This window comes from Hyperolius riggenbachi, chromosome 2 (genome assembly GCF_040937935.1).
Source record: "Hyperolius riggenbachi isolate aHypRig1 chromosome 2, aHypRig1.pri, whole genome shotgun sequence".
In the NCBI taxonomy this organism is placed as follows: domain Eukaryota; kingdom Metazoa; phylum Chordata; class Amphibia; order Anura; family Hyperoliidae; genus Hyperolius; species Hyperolius riggenbachi.
In genome coordinates this window covers 271,632,531-271,654,255 of record NC_090647.1, presented here as the reverse complement: position 1 = coordinate 271,654,255, position 21,725 = coordinate 271,632,531, and the positions used below count along the sequence as shown (strand labels likewise).

The following is a 21,725-nucleotide window of genomic DNA, read 5'->3' as shown; positions in this document are numbered from 1 at the left end:
AAAGTTATGGATTTTGCAGGGGGGATTTGGGGGGTATAAATCCCCGTTTTGCGACGGGATAGTGGCGTTTTAGCATGGGTTATAGTTCTTTACATGGCTGCATGTTAAAATAGTGAATTTAGACTCGCTTCAGAGTCTCTTTAACATTTGTTTTCCATTGCCTGCCACCTGTTCTACTGGCTTACCTGTTTATCACTGACTAGCCCCTTTTAATAAGGATCAACTTTCTCCCAACTGAATCTCCCTTATTGTTTTTCTTCTTCCCGCTGTTTATTTGGGATTGGGATTATGACCATTTGGCTATGTTATTTTTATGTTATTCTTTACCCTTTATGTTATTTGATAACTGCATCTTTTGGTTGTCTAGAAGATTGAGGATGTAAGCATGAACTAGACCATTACATCCTATGCATTTGTGCTGGGTCAGAGATCTGGCATGATACATCACTTTCTTATACATGCAATTCTGTAAATCTGCACTGTTTTTTGTACCTACCTCCGAAAGCCTGAAATTCTGATGCTAAGTGGCAATGTTTGGTTAGGGCTAGTTCCCACTCGTCGCTTGGAGCGCCGTTAGCCCGAGATAGCTTTTGGCTCCGTGATCGAGATTTGTGCTTGTGATTCACGTTCAATAGAACGAGAATCACAGTGCAATCGCCACAAAACGCTGCATGCAGCGTGTTTGCAATTGATGGAAATCGCAAATGCTGCAGTGTGAATGTATCCATAGGGATACATTAGTAGCAGCGCTTTGCTGATCGCCGGTGATCAGCAAAGCGCTGAAGATTCGCCAAGTGTGAACCAGCCCTTATAAATTAGTACAGAAGACATTCTGAAATATTGTTGTGGGTGACTTACTAAAGAAAATAAGTTGCAGAGATCAGAGGACCCTGTGTTCATTACAATCTTCCAATCATGCACAGAATATTTCCTGTTTTTTAAGGTTCCCTGCATTAATCTGGATGCTTGACTACAGTTTTAGCTCTCTATTCTTTTCTGCACATCTCTATAAGTAAATTACACCCACTGAGAGAGGTCTCATAAGCTAATTCACGGTTACACTATTAACCTTTGATGACTCAAATCATATTTCACAGCATCCGGGAGGTAAAGGTTAACTTCCCCATATGGATGCTTTCCTATAAATAAATATGTTAAATAATTTGCTATAAAGCCCATTTATGAAATTATTATTATACCTATGTTAACATTCTACTAATATAATCTTTTTAGCCAACGAGAAAAAAGCATTGATTCTTAATTGAAAGAATTTGGTTGTGAAAGGCTAAAACTGCCTTGCAATCCTTCTTGGCTAAAACTTCCTACCTTGTAATTCTTCTTGCCTCCATAAAACTAGGAGAATCCCTCCTTCTTTTTCGAATAGGTGAATAACTTCTTGAGCGACGGCGAGGTCTTGCTGATTCTGAGTCGTTGTGTCGTGCTCGGTTTTCACTATCCTTCTCCCTAGCATAGGTAAAAGTACAAAGACACATAACAAATGTGGTAGGCATGACACATTATCTGATAGATTATGATATTTCAGATTAAAAGGACCACTAAGCATTTGTTATATGGGTTTTGTGAAAGCGTTTTGATATCAGTCAAGTATGAATATGATAATACATTCTCTACTTTTGAAGAGCATGGGCCAATGTTTGGTCAGGAAGGATAACATTCAAGGACAATTTTGCTTAATAACCAGACAATGAGATAGCCAGCCTATTGAATGTTGCAGTAAATTATGTACAGCTCGGTTCTGTTGGTTGATAAATCAGATCCCTGGTGCCTGGGATAGCAACCTAATGCAACAGTTCCTATCCGTAAAATGTGTTTATTAATTTAAAAAAACGCAGCACAAAAAGTGTAGTTGGCTGGTGAGACCTGGCACAGCTGACATATCTATTTTTCATTTTGCACTCACAAATCACATGCCTATGTCTTCTTGTTGATCTATACCTCAGATGACTATTCGATGAACCAGCCTTTCCAGCCTCTTGTGCATGCTTACATAATATTACCAAAACGACAACAGGCAACATCTGAGTGTGCCACAAGATCAAACTATACATAAAAATGCATAGCCTGGCCACACAAATGACAAAACAAGGAATCAATCTCTTAGAAAATTTCTAAGCCAGAGGTCCTCAAACTTTTTCAGTCAAGAGCCTGGGTCAACATACTTCAGACTGCTGGTGGCCAGAACATACATAAAATGATGTTGAAAAACATTACATTGAAACTAGGTATTGATTCTCCCCCCCCCCCAATCATGCCCGGAGGAGAACTCCCAGCAGCAGCCACTCAGTCATGCGGTACCTGAAGAATGTCTTTGTGCACCAGACAGTGAAGCATACCCAGGACACTGCTGTCCAATTGGATGGCAGGTTGTCACCTGGGTATGCTTCACTTTCACGATGCAGAATTGGATTGGAAGCCAGCGAACAGTGATGAGCTCTGGATGAAATCCGAATGAGTTTCATTCAGATTTCATCCAGATAATTAGTGCAGCTGATGTGGCTGGCGAGCGGGGGTTAAACTTACCCAGAAGCAGTCTACTTTAATCCATCCCACATCGCGTCTCATGCTGCATTCCAAGCTGTATCACGTGACTACTACCCTTCCTTCTTCTGGGTTGAAGGAGGAAGTGCAGTAGTCACGTGACGCGGCGTGAGACACGATGTGGGATGGATAAAAAAATACAGCTTCTGGGTAAGTTTAACCCCCCTCGACAGACACGTCAGTTACACTAATCATCTGGATGAGATCCGAATGAAACTCATTCGGATTTCATCTGGAGCGAATGACTGCTTGATGGCTTCTATAGTATGTGGTTGGGGCCAGCACTGCTATTCTATATGAAGGCCGGCAATTTTTAAAAGATGCTGTAAGACGCATTTATAAGTAATACATTTTATGTTTAGAGGGCCAGTGAAAAAGCCCCAGGGGGCCGCATTCAGCCTACGGACTTTAGTTTGAGGACCACTGATCTAAACACTTTGAGACCTACTGTTCACTGACTGATCTGATTATGTATAGTTTTATAGGGGAATGCTCATATGCTTGTACAATTGTAGCCCATCCTCTACAGCTGACTCTGCTCACTATATGTTTTCTCACACTGGATTTTGTTATATTTTTCCTGCAACAGGGGAACCAAACACAGAACTACATCTACCTTTAACTATTTCGCACAACAAAATCAATTACTAGGTAAGTCATTCCAGTAGTCTTACAGAACAGCCACAGCAAGATATGGCTCCCCCTCGGATCAGAAAACATTAGCACCTCCTTCACCTCCATAAAAATAAAGAAACATGAGTTTCCTCTCAGCATTCAGCCAAGACTGGTGTATATTAGCTGCAAGTAAGCTAACCATCCATACCATACGATATAAAAAAAATATGAAAAATCTTCTCTTTTTCATTAGGTTAATTAGCCAAAATAGAAGGGAAAACAACTTTTTGAAAAAGAAAATTGCTACTTTTAGCAGAAATCTGAGGCCTACTGTGCAATAGTCTTATCTTGTAAATTCCTGAAGTAAGGCTCCCTACTGAAAGCAGAAACTGCTGCTGTATGAATTAAGGGTGCTTCAGCTACTTATCTCTTCTATTTTGAAGAAATTCTAAGCAGAAACTGAACAAATCATGAAACATCAAGCATGCTTCGGTCAAGAATAAATTACTAAAGTCAATTCGAAGTATGCTTCCTGAATTCCAACAACAAAATGTTCCCACTTAGTAGGCCCTGATGGGCATTTTCTATTTGATCCCAGTGTTGTCCTACTGCAAACCTTCATTGATGGTTCACTGTATAAATCTGCTCTTAATCTGACCGTATCCTCAAAATAAAAGAGAAAAAAAATGATAGTGCTGCTAGCTATGTAACAATGTCACCAGGGGAGAGGATCTAGACACTTTCCCTGTTAAGGATGGCACCCCACTAAGATTGCATCCACCTCCTACAGGAATTGCACTCACTCATTGGCTGCCTTGATTTGACAGCTAGCACAGCAATGATAGAAAGCACCCCATTCTCCAAACACCTGTCCTGCTCTGATCATGCAGCTTCCCAACGAATCACCTAAAGACTAAAAGACTTTTTATACTGTAAAACCGTAAAAAACTTTATTCAAAAACAGTAGTACTACTTACAAGCAACCAGTAAAATCAGGCATGTCAATAAGAACGTCTCCTTCATCACTTTCAGCTGCTCACTTCCTGCCCAGCTCTCTATTATACCGACAACCTCATATATGTATGCATAAATTTAATCAATTTAAGGATTCAATTACAGTCTATTATTTAATATAATAATGCCTAGTAAGTACCCTAAAACTAAATAATAAGTTATTACCTACCCTGTAAGATAAACCCTTAATTTGAAAGTGATCAGCATCAGGATCTATGCTACCAAATTATAATTTGTGCATTAGATTAGGTTTCATTTCTGGGTCCCTTAAGCTCTGAAAGTTTACATTTCTATAGCAATGAGGGAAGAGAAATAGATAGGGAGAAGAATCCCACATATCTATCTGCCCAGGGCCTCAGAGCATAACCTGGACCACATATGGCAAGCATCTGCTGACCCAAAATGTCTGTTTTGTACGGTACCATATAAGCCCCAATAACCACCTCCTTCATCCACCTCTCAGACTTGTGACTTTGCATTTCGCCTGAATAGACCAACCTGCTGAGTTTGTCCACCTGCAAATTCAGTTAACCCTTCAAATGAATAGCTTTTATGGGGAGAAAGTAGTGCTCTGCCCAAACAAAGATTTTGGCACACTCTTCGTGGAGACCAGCTAACATGGTTCCTACATTTACTAATAAAAGCAATAATTGTATTAGGCTCAGTTAACATTTTTGTTAAAAAAACGTATCCATAGATCAGTTTTGGGGCCCGGACCAAAACCGGAGCCATGGATACAAATATTAAAATAGTGTCCATCTTCACCCACTTCAAAAGCAGATCCGTGGGTGATCCGGGGGATCCGTGCTAAAAAACTGAACGGACAGTCCGGAATTGCAGGGTTTTCACGGACCCCGAACATACGGAGGGGTAGTGAAACCTAATGCAAAAACGGATCCCCCTCTACACAGAAAACTTTGGACACAGAAAATGATCCGTTTCCAGTGTCCCAGCCCTGTCTGTGGGTGGGGAGGGGGTCGCCATGCTGGAGGGGGTAGCAGGCAGGAAGGGGAGCAGCAGGCACAGCAGCGGGGAGGGGGGCAGAAACCCCCTCCCTCACCTGGGTGCCCCTTCCCCTTTCCCCCTCCAGCTATTTTCTTTTAAAATGATTTTAAATCAATGTAGCAGCGAACGGCGAGCAGGGAACTTACTGACTTACTTGCGTTCCACCACTCGCCACATCACTTCCTTCAATGCCGCCCTCTGTACTTCATTGACCAGCATTGCAGGAAGTGACGTGGCGAGTGGTGGAACAAGGAAGTGAGTGAGTTCCCTGCTCTCTGCTAAACTAGCTGGAGGGGGAGCGGGAAGGAGGGTCCCAGGTGAGTAGGGGTCCAACCCCCCTCCCTGCCACTGTGCCCGCTGACCCCCTTCCTGCCTGCTACCTCCTCCGGCATGGCAGCCCTCTCCCCACCCTGGATCCAGACTGGAAATGTATGCTTCAACTTGGCAGCATTCTGTAAAATGGATCTGTTTGCGTTCCGGGTTTTCAAACCCGGAGTAAGGAACGTGAACTCCGTTCTGCAAACATGCCTAATGTGGACCCTGCCCTTATTGTCAAACTGGACCTGGAGATCTGAACAAGACTCACAGTCCTTAATTTCTTTCTGCTTGATGACAAGAGGGATTTCTCCTTGGAACACTTGGCATGAGAGCAGTATTGAAAAAGAAAATAATGAGGTTGTTGGTAAAATCTTTTGTTCCAAAGTTTAGTTTCTTGGGGTTCTTAAATACCCTTTATTTCCTTGAAGATTTTCTTACAAGAATAATGATGGGATAAAACCCATCCTCTTGCTGCTCCCTATGGTTCAGTACAATAGTGTTTTTCCCTAGCATGTCCTGGATTAGCAGAATTGAAGCATTACATGTTTCCCTTGGGCTGCTTTAACAACCAAACCTTTGTGGGGAATTGCATCTATTATCTAGTTGTTTTTGATAAGACTTAGAACAAAGGAACTTAACATTACCTGCTTTCCTCCTCCTTCCCATGTTAGGGGACAACTGCACACATGCTAGATGTCGGCCGAGGTGGTCCTGAATGGCTGCCTAGGCCAAGTGTCATCTAGCATGTGCAACAGTTTTGAAAAGTGTAAAATCACCACATATCACACTAAAAGTGTGCTAAACCAGGAGTATGCAGTTTCACAAGTAAGAAAAAAACAGGATGAACTTGAATGACTGTGTATTATTATATTTAGCACCACAGAGCATGATGGTGCTATATAAATTATTAATAATAATAATAAAATATAATATATATTTTTTCTATCCAAATATCTGTGGGAACAGTAAGTAAGTAATTATTTATGATTTATGAACCATTTAGGGACTCCGAGCAATGCAGAAACTATGGAAAGATGCATATCATTTTAAAGCTCTCTTTCTCCTCTTTCCAATGACATATAAACCACCGCCCTACGCCTTTTAGTTTTCGCTATTTTGCCATGGCCGCGACTTCGATCGCGAAAATAGAGAAAACTAAAAGGCGTAGGGCGACGATTTAGGTGTCGTCTATATTTTCGTGATCGAAGTCGCGGTCACGGCAATTTCGATCGCGAAAATAGCGAAAACTAAAAGGCGTAGGGTGGTGGTTTATATATCATTGGAAAGAGGAGAAATAGAGCTTTAAAATGATATGCATCTTTCCATAGTTTCTGCACTGCTCGGAATCCCTTTAATTCAAATTTTAGGGCACCTCTTCTTCTTTTAAAATTAGTGTTTTAAATTACACCCCTTACCATATACCATATTCTATTTGGATAAAAAAGAGGTGCTATGAGAATATACTTGTACATATAAAACATTATCAGTCATATCGTTTAAATGGTTGATCACAAACAGTAACAACCACTTGCTGATGGCATATAAATTTGTAAGTCTTTACCTATTTAAGTTTTTCTTTTGAGAGGCAGATCGAGACCTGCTTCTGGCTAGCCTTTTGTCACGTGACCTGGAGCGAGAAGGAGATCTACTGGAACTCCAGGAGCTGCCTCTATGCCCAGTGCTTCGTGCTGGACTCTTTTTTCTTTCAGAGTTCTGTCTAGTATGCTTCGCTGAAGATTCAGAGCAGCTATTCTGTCTACCACGATGATGCTTTCCTTTTATCCTATAATATAAAACATGCAGATTATTTCTACCCATCAAATTCAGTAGTAATATATTTCATTTTAAGATGTAAAAATAACAGAAGCCAGTAAATTCCTCCCAGCCACAATATAATTAGTGAAATCTTCACCATAGCTACCTTTACATGTCATATATCATCTTACTTTTTGACTGCAGGTCCATGGTCCTTTTCCAGTCCTGTAGCATGTGACAAAACTGATCCTTCAGAGTCACTGCTGTAGCTTGTATGGCTCCCTGAGTTTATAGAAGACGCTTTATGCGTTCTGGTTCTTCTTTTGGACCGCCCATGATGTCTATGTGATGATGGTGACCTAGAGTGATGGTGATGCTTATCATCTGATGAACAATGGCCACCTTTGCTTGAAGAAACAGATCTTGAACGCCTTATGTCATTACGGTTGTTACCCTTGTGGTTGTTAGGCGATGTATCCACTTTTGTATGCGACCGTGAAGATGGAGAAATTGAATTCAACCGCTGCAGATGAAAATAAGTAAAAATAGGGAAAGAAAAAAATATAAATATGCTTTAGTATTACTTCATCAGTATGAAATAGACATGTCTACTCACAGTTGCATACAGCACGTTAACACAGAGATTCTACACTGAGACTAATTTTTCTGCTTAGCCTTCCGACCCCAACAATGCAGCTCATGCAATTTTGCATGCAAAACGCAACAGATAGAAAGTAGGTAACAAAAAATGAATGAAAAAGAGCAGGTGAGGAAGAGAGAAATCTAAAATTAAATCCTCACATAAATAAAAAGTAAATAAAGAAAATGTATGTAGTAAACAAAAGTTTGGTTTACATAATATTTGGAGATAAAGAGTAAGGAACATTAAATTAAAGTGAGGGGTGAGTTAGACATCTGGACAAAACAGCACGAAAACTGGTAGAGAGGTTAAGGAAGGTAAAAGAAAAATAGGAAAAAAATAAACCCAAAATAAAATAAAATAATAAGAAAATAAAACTCACAAATGTTACTGAGAAAAAATAAATTCATTTTATTATTCATTTTCGTTTGACTCAATTCCATTATTTTTCCGGCAGAGTACTGTTGAGCTTTCATCAGCACCCTAAGTTCTCAGTTTTGTCACACTGTGATTTTTTTTTTTTTTTTGCTTTTAAGTCCCTCTTGGTTAACATCCACTTACCAAGAAAGTGGCATTTCCTCCTTTAGTAGGTAAGGTATGAAGAGAAGGGAAAAGTGGGGCAACATAAGTGCATCATTAGATTCACAAAAATGCAAGAGAGACAGAGAGAGAGAAAAAAAATAATAATAAAGAAAAAAAACACACAAACCCACTTTCCTGGCCTTATGTTTTGAAAATGGTAGGAGAGGCCAATCACGAGGTTTGAGTGACCTTGGTTATCTATGTCAAGCACCTTTGCTTAGTTTTTTATATCTGAAACCTTACATTTTCTAGGAAAGTGTATTGGGTCATATATTAATATACTTTCAGTTACACAACTGTTATACATAAGCCGTACAACAGTGGCTTTTAAAAAAATAAGGAACTGTAAAGTCAGCGTATGTATTGCATGTAAAAAAACAAAAATATATTTAAAAAAAGAAAAAAAACATAAATGAAGAAAAAAATGGTGTTCATTCTTCGGATATTTGACTTCTAAATGTATGCATATCCAATATGGCAGTGATTGTTTTTCAACCAAGTCAAATTTAGCATAGTTATGTGGCTGCTGTGACTGTCAGGTATTAGAAATTTAAATAAACTGGACTGGGAATTGTTTAAAATAATAACAGTTAAAGAAAACAGTTGAATGTCTAAATGCACCCAGGAGGAACATGTAAGGGTTATGTCAGTGCACTGCAAGTTGTACCTTGTCTACATTTACACCAATCATTTTTGCTGAATAATTGGAATAAAAGCCATAGTTATACAGTCACATTTCAGAAATTTCATGACCTTGAAAAAGTAACTTGACAGGATTTCTTCCTACCTGTAAAATCAAAAGGTAGTATACTGTCCCCTCTAAGGAAATATTCAATTTGCAAGTTGGTGATCCAAGTTCGAATTATTATTTTATTTAGGCTTAAAGGTCATGTTGCATTTATGATCAGGCACTGATGTCATATTTAAAAAAGAAATATACTTTACACATAAGAAAGACAGTGTATTTCTTTTGTTGGCTATGGGCATAAAAGGTTCTATAAATCTCTTTGAATTTCTATTTCAATGTATGCTTTTCATTTATTGATTACTAAACTTCCTTTGGGTTACCTAAAAATATGTATAGGCTTTTTAATAGATTCTGTCCTATTTGTTAAATAATGCATTAAGCAAATATGAATGAGGAATGTGTGGTGCTAAATATTACATATTATGTTTCTTCTGCTTCAGCTGTGGATTTAACTAGCATATCCTGAATGTACAAACATTTCTTGCTTGCCTGCTGTAATATTACAGTACCTGAGCCTCCTGACTCCGTGGCTGCATGTCACCTACTGGTCATTATGCACTATTGTTGGCTATGATCTTAATTTGATCCATGAAGCACAAAAGTAAGAACACAAATCTGTTGTTATTACACTTTCCTGACAAACTAGCAAGCAGAGGTTTCAAAAAAATTGCTTGTCATTTTCCATATCACTCTACATTTCATTCAGGATGTTAATTTAATAAATCCCACGTTAACCTTAAAGAATAAATATATTAGTAAATTGGTAGAGCGAAGGATAGGTAATATCCCAGAATTAAGGAAAAGGAACATTATACAATACTTTTTTTTAATTAAGTAAGGAATAGCCTGGCAATAAGGTATAAGGCAGTATGTGTATAATTACTTCTTCAGTTGTACTGGTTTTATTCTCATGAATGATATTAGTTGATAGTCAACATACATTGAGTATTTGATCCTGCAGCTCTGTACCTTGCTCTGTTAGGCATCTTACTGTTTTCCTCCTTCCTATTTATAGACATTTTAATTATTTTTTTCTGAATTGATTTTAAATTTTAAAGTGCATTTTTATTTTATTAAATGCCATTTGGCTTTGAAGTATTTTGTAATGCTGCTATCTAAAAGATCTATTAGATTTTTCAAAGACGAATATAATTTAGTGACATCAGGGGCTACAAAACCTGTAAAAAGACCTTGCTCTCGTTCCTCAGTGCAGCCTATAAGCAGGACTTAACACTGCATTGAGTGGCCACACACAAACACTACCTCTGTTACCTTTACAAAGTCTTGGATAGTGTGATTCAAGTTACCATTACCAATAATGCTAGAAAGTGTGTGTGTAATAAATCACCTAAAATGATTTTCAATTAATTTGCAGTATTTGTTTAAAGAATATTTCAAAGGGAAAAAAACCCTTGTGCTCAGTAAGGAACTTTTTTGGTCAACACACTGTCTCAAATTACTAGCTTTCTTCCATCAATAAGCCTGCATTGTTTTTTTTAAGAACGTGTATTCCAGTTATAGATTAATGCATATACACAATTAAGACCAGTTCTCTTTTTTCAGTTTCTTACACAACTTTCGTTACACCTGTAATAATTAACATATACAGCTTAATTCTCTCTAATACAAGCTTTACTTCTCAATATCTTGACTCCTACATGTCTTGCTCTCAAATAAGCTGCAGTATTACTGTGGCTGCAATAAACAAACACTCAAAGCAACTATATCTGTACTTCAATTAAATACACATTTCCCTTCTAACTTCGTAAAAAGTAACTGGGTATTTATGTGCATAACATCAATAAACACACATTAAACAATGTGCACCAACTGTGTGATCATTTATTAATGATCCCAAAAATGTTAAGCTTTTCATATTTATATTTGTTAATTGGCAAGTAACCAGGATTTTTTGGTTGATTTTTTTCTTTATATACTGTATACTAAATGCAGCATAATATCACACGAAGTAATGGTGATAAGGTTTCTGGGCATACACAGTTAAGTCTATTGAGTGAATAGAGGGAGGAATACACAGACACCATGTGCTGGCTAACTTGGTGTACTATATTTGAATGTTAATTCTGTTTAGGTCTGCTGGCCAGTAGGTGTCTCCATCTGCTCATAAACAAGAGGCAGTCAACTAATCCACTTGAAAGTGACCCAACCTAGATGCAGTCATCTCATGTCTTTGGGAACTTTAGGTTTTTTTCCATGTTTAGTATTAGTCACCAAGCAGGATTGTGTGTTTGACTTATATAAAATAAGTTGGCATGCTACTAGGGTGTTACTAAACTGTATTATCAAATGTCAAGCTTTGATGTAATTTTACTAAACACCATAAGCTCGGTGAAAAGATTATGTAATAAGACATTCATTTAAAGTGCAGCACCTTCCCTTCTATAATAAAAATGACAGCTCCACCTGCGATTTGTTTCAGCCCACTCTTCCATTGTACCAAAATGTTCAAGGTTACTAACATACTGCTTCTATCTGACGTGAATGTAATATAAATATGTAAAACTAATTAAATAAAGTACTTCAAATGAAAAAGGAAAATGTATTTTCTTGCTAGACACTTTTGGTCATAAGTCTTAAATTCACATCGTAGTCCTATAATTCATTACAGCAGAAAATTGTGCATGAATGTGTACAATAATGTTATTTTGTTTCTATATGTATACATTTTACATTTTACATAATACTGTACAAGTAAATCGTAAGAAAAGACTTAATAGTTGTCAGGAGGACAAACATTAAACTGTCGATTGCACATGTTAAAATACATACACTCTGCACATGTGAATAGGACCTTAGTAAATTAAGGCCCTTAACAGGACCTTACCAAGTTAAATTAGTGACCATTCAAACCACACTAAGGCCTCTCTCACATGGGGACGTTGAGTTTGATGCGACGTTAAAGTGGCAGCGTATGTAGGTTATGACATTGGACGTAATTTTGCACTGGGTTATGTGTCTCTTGGTGCGCCATTTTCGTCGCATACTGATGGAACAAAAACGGCGCATGTGTTACTTTTTAAAAAAACAAAACATTACTGAGCATGTGCAACACACATAACACAGCAAATTTATTGCTAAACGCACAGCATGCAGCAGCACTTTCTAAATATTGCTACCCGTTACACACAACGCAATGTGTGCACTGTAAATGCCGCACAGACTTTGTATTGCTGTGCGTTAGTCTGCGTTATAATTTTTGTAACGTGTGACTTTAACGTTGCACTGTGAAAGAGGCCGTAGGAGCTGACTTACTAAAGATCCATTTTGCAAAATATCTGGGTATCATCTGCTCCTCTGAAGAGCCAATACGAAGAAAGAAAAATTACTTCTGAACAACAGTAATTCTCTTGAGCCAAAAATGAATGCCATTATTCTAGCAATTCTTTTAGCCTACAGTCCTTAAAATATTATTTATTTTCTGTATGATATTAAGCATTTTCTTTATTATGTAAAGTACAAAATAACAACACACTCCCTATTTGCTAATTCCATGAGGGGATATCATTTAATCTGTGTGTGTGTGTCTGTCTGTCTGACCAACAAAAGCAACTTTTCAGATTCAATCCTTTTAGACTCTTTTTTAACCCTTTTAGGGCTGAGACACACCAGAAAAGCTCCCCAAACGCTAGAGGTTTCAAAAGCTCTTCCCAATGTAATGCTATGGGTTTTTTTTTTTTACAAAACCTCATTGCTCCAGTGTGCACAGACACATAGGATAACATTAGCAGGAGGTTTCAAAAACTCAAAATGCTCAGAAAAACTCCTCTGGTGTGCACCAGGCCTAGACATTTTGACAGAGGTAGGTATGCTTTAAACATAAAAACATGACTATTTTATTGTCTTGTAAATGTCATTAATCATGCCCATGTTATTAAAGATTAAAAAACAAGCTGAAACAAAAAAAATGACTAGTACAGTACATTGCACTAGTAAATGTAAATATTTTGGCATTTGGACAACTGAACATAGACTTTAGCTGTTTTTTTCTCCCAATTTTGTAACTTTACATTTATAAACACTGCATGGTAAATGACTATAAATAATAGTAAAAATAAAACCCAAACAAACAAAGCAAAAAATGAGTCTAACATAAACAGTGTACTGAAATTAGAGATGATAAAAAAGAAGTATAAAATAAATCTGAAATAAGTTACAACAGACAATGGGCAAATGGAAAGCTGAGCAGAGTATCTACAGCTTTTCAAATAATATCACACTTAAACTTCTGGTTTATTGTAAGCTAATCCATTTTCTTAATCAAGTAACATAGTTATTATAATAAATGTATTCATAGAGTATTGCTTGGTATTGAAAAATAGCAAGGGCCACAGGAATTGTAGTAACAGGTGGAATCGTGCTTCTTGAAGGGCCGGCCCACTCTACAGATCAGATGTTTCTCCTAACTGTTGGCTCACTTCTTATTTTTTTTTACTGATGCATGATGACATCAAAGCTGGCAAATAAACAAACTAAAAAACAAACAAAAAAATCCACTACACTAATATCTCCAAATTTCATAATTTCATATAAAGTTACTGGTGATATCACAATAAAAGCACAAGTCCTTCTTTGCACTTCTCTTCATATTCCTTTGATATACCAAGAACATTTTATAGTAAAAATGCCAACAAAGCTACATCCTGTAAGTTTCTAAAACCAGATTTTAAGATTTCTGAAGTAAAAAACAAAAAAAGCACTTAATTTCTTCCATGCTCTAAAAAAATGTATGTATTATCTGACTATACTTCAAATATCAACAAGACTGAAGCTAAGTAAAAAAAAAAAAACTTTAAGGAAAGACTCTCCAATGCTAGAACAAAAAAAAAATGTAGAACTGTGCGCAAACATAGGGTTCACCACAATCATACTGTTTCAAAACTATTAACTGCAAAACAAGTTATGAAACAGAAAAAGGTGGCCTGCTGGACTTTAGAACATCTACCACAGGGTGTTATAAAGTTATACAGTTATTTGAAAAGCTTGGGGGGGGGGGGGGGGTCTTAAGCCTTAAGCTACTGCAAGAAACCATGTATAGAGTATTAAAACTCGGGAAAAAAAAGTACAGAGTATATATCTAAAATCCAACACAAAAAAAACCACTCAGAATATCAATAGCACATAAAAATATTTTGTGCATATATTGATAGATGGGCTGGCATACACAGTGATGTATCATCCTATTCAGATAATGTTTTCATTCTTTGTTAGTCAGAAGGCTTAAATATATACCAGAAAAAGAACTAAAATAATGTAAAATAAAGATGGAGAGAAATATAAATGTAACATCAAAAATAAGCTATTGTGCTTGAACAGGCTCATCTTCAGATGTGAACGTGCAGAGGTAGAAAATACCTACCTTCTTTAATTGTCAGAGACAGGAATGGAACAATAACAGAAAAGAATAATCTCCACATTAGGAGTGCAGAATGGAGGAAAAAGACAATGACTCTTAGTAACGCGTTTCACATCCCTTCACTAAAATTAATGAAGTTGTTCCAATCACATACATAATATCTAATGTTCTATACATGATCTTCAAGATTTTTCTTTAATATAGATTGAAGCCATTTTAAGGGAGGGAAGAGGAGGTGAAAAGAAACAGGTATGACACTTTTTTTGTTTCAGTAAACATAATGTGCATGCAGTGTCACCAGCAAAACAAATATGTAACAAGTCAATGGCCTCATAACAATGTTGAGGCCCTCAGAAGGAAGTCAACAGAGTGAAAGAGAAAGTAGCAGAGGTGGAAGCCAACCAGTATGAAATGGAAACTTTAATCTCTATTTAAAAGGGAAGTCAACTAGTCCCTCAATTTAAAATGTTCAGCAGACTTTGGTGTCTTTAAACTGATATATGTCATCCATTATAAAGTATAGGGGGAAATTTAAGATGTATGTATCTCCGTGGTGAAAACTGTAAGCCTTAAGTAGGAAAAAGCTTATAAATGGCAATGAAAATTTAAAGTGGCACTACAACAAAATTGTGGCTACTGCGATAACCCTAGTAGCATGCTTCTAATAGTAAGAGGAACATATATTAGGTAGTGTATCGGGTTACAAATGGCAACTGGTTAGGATAATTTATAACACCTCTTACAGATCCTGGCATCACAAGAAAGTGATCTCCTCCTCTGTTCAGCTGTAAGCTATTTCTGTACTCTCTATGTGTGTGGTAAAAGCCTGTACTGTAGGCTGGCTCCTCTGCAGCAAGTAGTAGTATGGATATCTTAGGTAAATAAACACAAAGTTGCTTGTTAATTTACCTAAGTTATCTGTACTTGCCACTGAAAAGCCAGCCTACAGTACAGGCTTTTATCTCACACACGGAGAGTATAAATATAGCTGTTACAGCTGAGCTGAACAAAGAAGGATGTTGCTTCTCTCTAAATGATGGCCAGTATCTGTAAGAGGTGCTATGAATTCGCCTATCTATTCGTATTTATAAACAGATACACTACCTAAGGTCGTGTTCCCACTTGTTGCAGACGCCGTGTCGCCAGCAGGAGCCGATGGTCTGGGTGTAGCCCAGGGCACAAGCCCTCCCCATATACTATATAGGGGAACACATCCACTTGCCCGGGATTATCGCACAGAAGTGGTGTCCACTTATGTCACAAAAGTGAACGGCTCCTATTTATAAAATAGGAGCCATTAACTGTGGAGCAGAGAACAGACAAAAAATGTCCGTTCCTACGCTCAAGTGGGAACAGAGCCTAATATGTGTTTCTCTTACTATTAGTAACATTCTACTAGGTGCTACTAGGGTTATCCCAGTAGCCTAAATTTAACTGTAGTGCCTCTTTAACAGTATAATTCATCAACCATGCCAACATTACCTCTCTTGTACACCATAGGTACATTATTCATAGGATTGCTAAATCGCTAAATTCTTTCATTATGAAGTACATTTCACAACTACATATATAAACACCATTTTAAAACTTGGAACTAATATAAAATGGCTAAACATTATTAAAATATATTAATGTAAGCCTGCATTAGACGTGATGCAGTGCCCACTAAGTGGTAAGGGGTGCATTCTGTGCAGCTTTACCACCATTTCTGTAGTGCTCACTTGTCTGTAGATATCATTCATGTTTTTCTTGACTATACTTCCCGTGGGTGTACAGGCAAAAACATCAATTCCTGCACCCCTGTCCATACATTTGTCTGTCCATTGGAGCAGATTCTAGCTTATAGTCAGGCCAGTGGGGAAAGGACATGGCCATATCCTGTGAAGCCATGCTCCCTGTCTGTTAACCTGGAGATACATCTCCGAAATAGGTTGGTGGGGACCTTGCGTTTTGTGGCATGACCAAATCCCCTGCTTACCCACATTACTAAATGCCATCCACTGGTCCAATGCAAAAGCAGAAATATGGTCAAGAGGGTGGGAGGGAGCATAGCTACAACCACAAATAAGGTTATCCTCCTTATAACATGGAAACCAGTCTGAATTTGGACCTGTGGATTTTTTCATATTAAGGTTTAAAAATGAGCACCACTAAAAGGGTGTTAAAGCTCCAAAAATGTAGCCGTATGCTTAAAGGGCACTGTGTCATGCCTGATACGGGTGCAGTTTGAATGTATTGTGTAGCAACCATTGTTACAAATAGGTGATGCCTATATTTAGACTGAAAAGAAAGCTTGTGGAATAGTAGGGTAAATTTCATCACAAATGAAACATCTGAAAGAGGACCTGTCAGTAATGTTGCCATCTATCAGAGCTAAAGCTTTCATCCACTGCTGGAGGCTCTTGACTCTAAAAAAAGAACATATCTCTGCACCTTCATTCAATGTGATTCTGTTTGCACCTTGAACTAGTGCTCCTACCAACATATGAGCTATAGCAGCAATTAATGAGAACCTCAGCTGTGCCAGCTGACACAGGTTTTCTTTGTGTGATCACACTGCGCTAAATATGTTCATTTTAGCAAACATTAGATGTACTGGTTTTAAAGCAGACCTGAAGCGAAAATAAACTTATGAGAAAATGAATTGTATGTGTAGTACAGATAATAAATAGAGCATTAGTAGCAAAGAAAAAAGTCTCATGTTGTTTTCCAGTACAGGAAGTTAAAAAACTTCAGTTATGATCTATGCTTCTCTGAGCTCTTCGACCCAAAATTGGTTGGATACAATCCTGTTTTCTGAAGCACTAAAACAGCAGAGAAACAGTGAGAGCCAGCTTGTGGTAAGAGCTTGCCTCCGTTAAAGCAGACACCAAGGACTGTAAATATATATACACATTTATTGAAAATACCCCAAAGATGCAACGCGTTTCGCGGGCACAGCCCACTTCTTCAGGCAATAAGCAGGGGATAAACAACAGCAATTCAGTTATAGCAAGCAGAGCACCTCTGTGACAGAGGTGCTCTGCTTGCTATAACTGAATTGCTGTTGTTTATCCCCTGCTTATTGCCTGAAGAAGTGGGCTGTGCCCGCGAAACGCGTTGCATCTTTGGGGCATTTTCAATAAATGTGTATATATATTTACAGTCCTTGGTGTCTGCTTTAACGGAGGCGAGTCCACCACTTCCTCCCAGCAATTTTTTAAAAATGTTATGTACTTTTATCCTTCTGGCGCCTCTGTTCACCTGCCAATATATTTGAGTCCACCCCAGGTGGAGGGGTGATCTACCCCCTTTCTTCCTATCTACAGAGAGCGACTTCTTAATCCTGAGTGAGGACAGGTCTAATCTCCTCACCTGCCTAATGAGTGGTTACCTAGGTGGTAACCCGTGTTTGTGAGTATTACCATCTCACTGTTTAATTTATCCAATCAATTTTGACATACTACACCATATTGGGCTCTTGATTTCTCTTCAACTTTAGCTTGTGGTAAGGTTTTACTGCAGGAGAGTTCAAAGGGTCATTACTTCTGCTTTGTTTTATAGCTTAAAAGACAGAGTGTGGTTTCTAAACTACAAATATTACAGAATGATACAATGTTATAAAAAGTCTATATTAACTGAATATAAAAATATGAGACTATTTTCTTTGCTCCTAATGTTCTATTCATTATCCGCACCTCACATATAATTAATTATATCATTAGGAGTTTGTTTGGTTTTTTTTGCTGCAGGTTTGCTTTAAATACGTTTATTTCAGCAACTTTTCATGTCAGATGGAAAATTGCCTGGACTCAGTACAAAAGTCTTGTAGTTCTGTGTAGATCGTTATGTTTTTCCAAAGTTTTTGGATTAATGGTGTTTAAAAATGATACATGTGTATTGTGCATAGTGTTGGGCGAACACCTGGATGTTCGGGTTCGGGAAAGTTCGCCGAACATGGCCGCAATGTTCGGCATGTTCGGGCCGAACCCCGAACTCCCCGAACATCCCGCTTTTGGGGGCCCTATGGGGTCGCAGGCATAAGGGGGGAGCATGCCCCGATCGCGGGGGGGGGCGGAAATTCCCCCCACCCCCTCCGCTAGCGCTCCCCCCTCTGCCCGCTTCCCCATTCAAAAGTTAGGAAGTGAAACTGTACCTGTGCGGCCGGTAGTGGGTGACTGGCAGTGGGCGGCACTATGGAGAGACTGAGGAGGAGGAGGAGTCCGGAGAGTGACGCGTTGAGGGAGGCCGGGCAGTGGGCGGATCAGCAGTAGTACCGTACTACTGCTGATCCGCCCACTGCCCGGCCTCCCTCAACGCGTCACTCTCCGGACTCCTCCTCCTCCTCAGTCTCTCCATAGTGCCGCCCACTGCCAGTCACCCACTACCGGCCGCACAGGTACAGTTTCACTTCCTAACTTTTGAATGGGGAAGCGGGCAGAGGGGGGAGCGCTAGCGGAGGGGGTGGGGGGAATTTCCGACCCCCCCCGCGATCGGGGCATGCTCCCCCCTTATGCCTGCGACCTCATAGGGGGCCAGTATTCGGGCGAACAGGGCCCTGTTCGTGCCGAACAGGGGCCCTGTTCGGCCAGGCAATGAGCCGTTCGGGCGAACCCGAACAGTTTGGCCGAACACCACCAGGTGTTCGGCCGAACGCGAACATCACCCGAACAGGGTGATGTTCTGCAGAACCCGAACAGTGGCGAACACTGTTCGCCCAACACTAATTGTGCATAGTCAAATTGTATCAAGTATGCTACAGAATTTTTACATTTCAAAATGCTGACCCAGAAAAGTATGGAAGACCTGTGGAAAATAATTAAGGTCATTTGAGGTTGGAATTATTTTAATAAGCTCCATTTACCACCAAAACAATACACTTGCTGGTAATAATGGTTATAGATGTCACCACCTATACAATTATTCATATTGTGCTAAATAATAATACGGTGTGAATGTGCAACCTCACACTGCACCTCTCTTATTAAAAACTATCATTTTGATGATCAGTTATCTTCCCTTTTAAATCAGCTACAAAAATATAAATATGTATAATTAAAGGAAAAAAAATCTCCATTACTACTAAAAAAGCCCACAGTGACAGACACACAAAAAAAGAAAAAAAAGAAAAAATCTAAACATCACAGAAAAAGGAATTTGCATTTCTGTTATGAGAAAGGGAGTGAAGAAATGAGTGAAAATACACTAATGAGACCACTGCTCCCTAAAATAAAGTCAAAGTTTTACCGATTTTCAAATGAGAGGCTAAAGAAAAACACAGATGAGATTAAAAAATATAAATAAATTGATCTAAGTTATATTTGTCTAAATATACTAAGCAAGCATGCACTTTATCATAGTACAACCTAGACATTGATATGGGGCTTCAAAAAGGTCCTAGTTTCTTTGAAATGTGTTAAGGTGTTGTGTAGACTCTATCCAACCAACTTTTTAGTGCCACTTAAAACAGCTAAGCACATTGAAAGGATAAAGTGGGTGTGTTGTAAAGAGAAGTGGATGTCTAGAAAAATAACAGTGAGGATATGAAGTTTTTAGTATACCCGAAAAAAGAGCATGAATCAGAAGAGAGTAACAGAAAAAATTTGAGAAACAGAAAATAAAAGAATTGCGTTATAAACAATGGCTGAGAAATACACAAAAGGGGTTTACACTGTAAAATAACTATTAAATTGTACAGCATTATGCTTGCAGTTAAGTTAATAAAATCCTCATATCTAAGTGCATTTCTTTTTATTGTAATATCTTTTTTCTTTTTTTAGTACACAGTTTTTCCTTATGGTTAGATATGAGCTCCAAGAAACACATTTCTCACTTATTGATACATTGCATACTCTTGAAAGTTTTATTTTAGTTTCTGCTTTTTTATACTGTGATGCTGCAAATAATGTTGGGTGCGTTTCAAGCACAAATTTTTATTAGGAGTACCATATATACTTGTGCATCGGCCCACCTGTGGATCAACACACAACTTTTGGCATAAAAAATAGGCCAAAAGCAATGACCCACCAATAGGCAGACCCCCAAATTGCTGCCATAATTTCCCATGCAAAGTGTGCATTGGAGCATGCTGGGGGAGCAAAGTGCACATGCATACCTACCTGTCCTTTCTCCAGCTCTGGTCATCAAGTGTCCCCAGCAGCTTCTGAGCTGGTTGCTAGAGCTCCAGGCTCATGACTGCAGTGAGCCTGGAGCTCTAGCAGCAAGTTCAGAAACTGCTGGGGAGATGAGGATGCAATTTGGAGCAAGGACAGGTAGCTATGCTATACCCAGCATGCTTCAACACAAGCTCTGCATGGAGAGGAGTCAACCGAGGAATATCATCTGTGGATAACCTGACCCCCACTTCTGAGTCATTTTTTTGATCACCAAAAGTTGGCTTATCTGGGGTAATATTCACTAGGTACATGTACTAGAGGAAATATTGACAAATACCTCCACCAACAAACTTGCCTTCTGAATTTTCCAGTGGAATGGTTAATTTACACTTAGTGTGATTGGGGTCAGACTGCTCTGGAAGAACTTATGCCCATAAATAACCATGTAAATACCAGTCCAGTGAATCCTCCTTTTTAGTGTAGACTGTTTCCAGGGCTGGAGAATACTACAGTAAGTGCATAAGTGATCTATGTTGCAAATTGTGGCACATAATAGCTGATCATTTCATAAAGCTGCAAGCCAGGTTTGCTGGATCATGTGTGTTCTTCAATGCTGGTTAGCTTGGGGTACCTTTAGTGAAGTTGGGCTGAGATTCCTTTTTGCCTTATCTGTAGTTTAGGGTTGTCTATATGATGTATCCTTCAACATTTTAACTGACCTCATCTACACTAGCCAACTTTGCTTCCCACCAATTAATGTCTTGTTTGCATATATAACTTGTAATCACAATAGAAAATTAAGCAGCTGATAAATTTAAAGATGGGAAATACATAAAATCTGACAGGCAGACAGTTAATATGTGAAGGTTGCAGTATCCTTGGACACAAATGATGATAGCGATGTATAAGTAAATACAGCTTACAAGTCACTAAATTAGCAACAAAATGCAATGACCCTAATAAATTCACTTTCTTCTCTTTAAAATAACTTTTCAGCATTCTGCAACTGAAAAAGTTCCA

The 21,725-nt window shown here is 38.5% G+C and overlaps 1 protein-coding gene across 8 annotated transcripts in view; it reads right to left on the bottom strand.

Moving 5' to 3' along the window:
- Positions 1-21,725, bottom strand: part of SRRM3 (serine/arginine repetitive matrix 3) — a 455,592-nt gene that overhangs the window by 8,781 nt on the left and 425,086 nt on the right. For all 8 annotated transcript variants that reach the window (XM_068268670.1, XM_068268671.1, XM_068268672.1 and 5 more), the window contains 3 exons: positions 7,458-7,789; positions 7,073-7,294; positions 1,327-1,464 (listed from right to left, as the gene is read on the bottom strand). In XM_068268670.1, the coding sequence (XP_068124771.1) occupies positions 1,327-1,464; positions 7,073-7,294; positions 7,458-7,789 (692 nt within the window). The remainder of the gene's footprint in view (positions 1-1,326; positions 1,465-7,072; positions 7,295-7,457; positions 7,790-21,725) is intronic.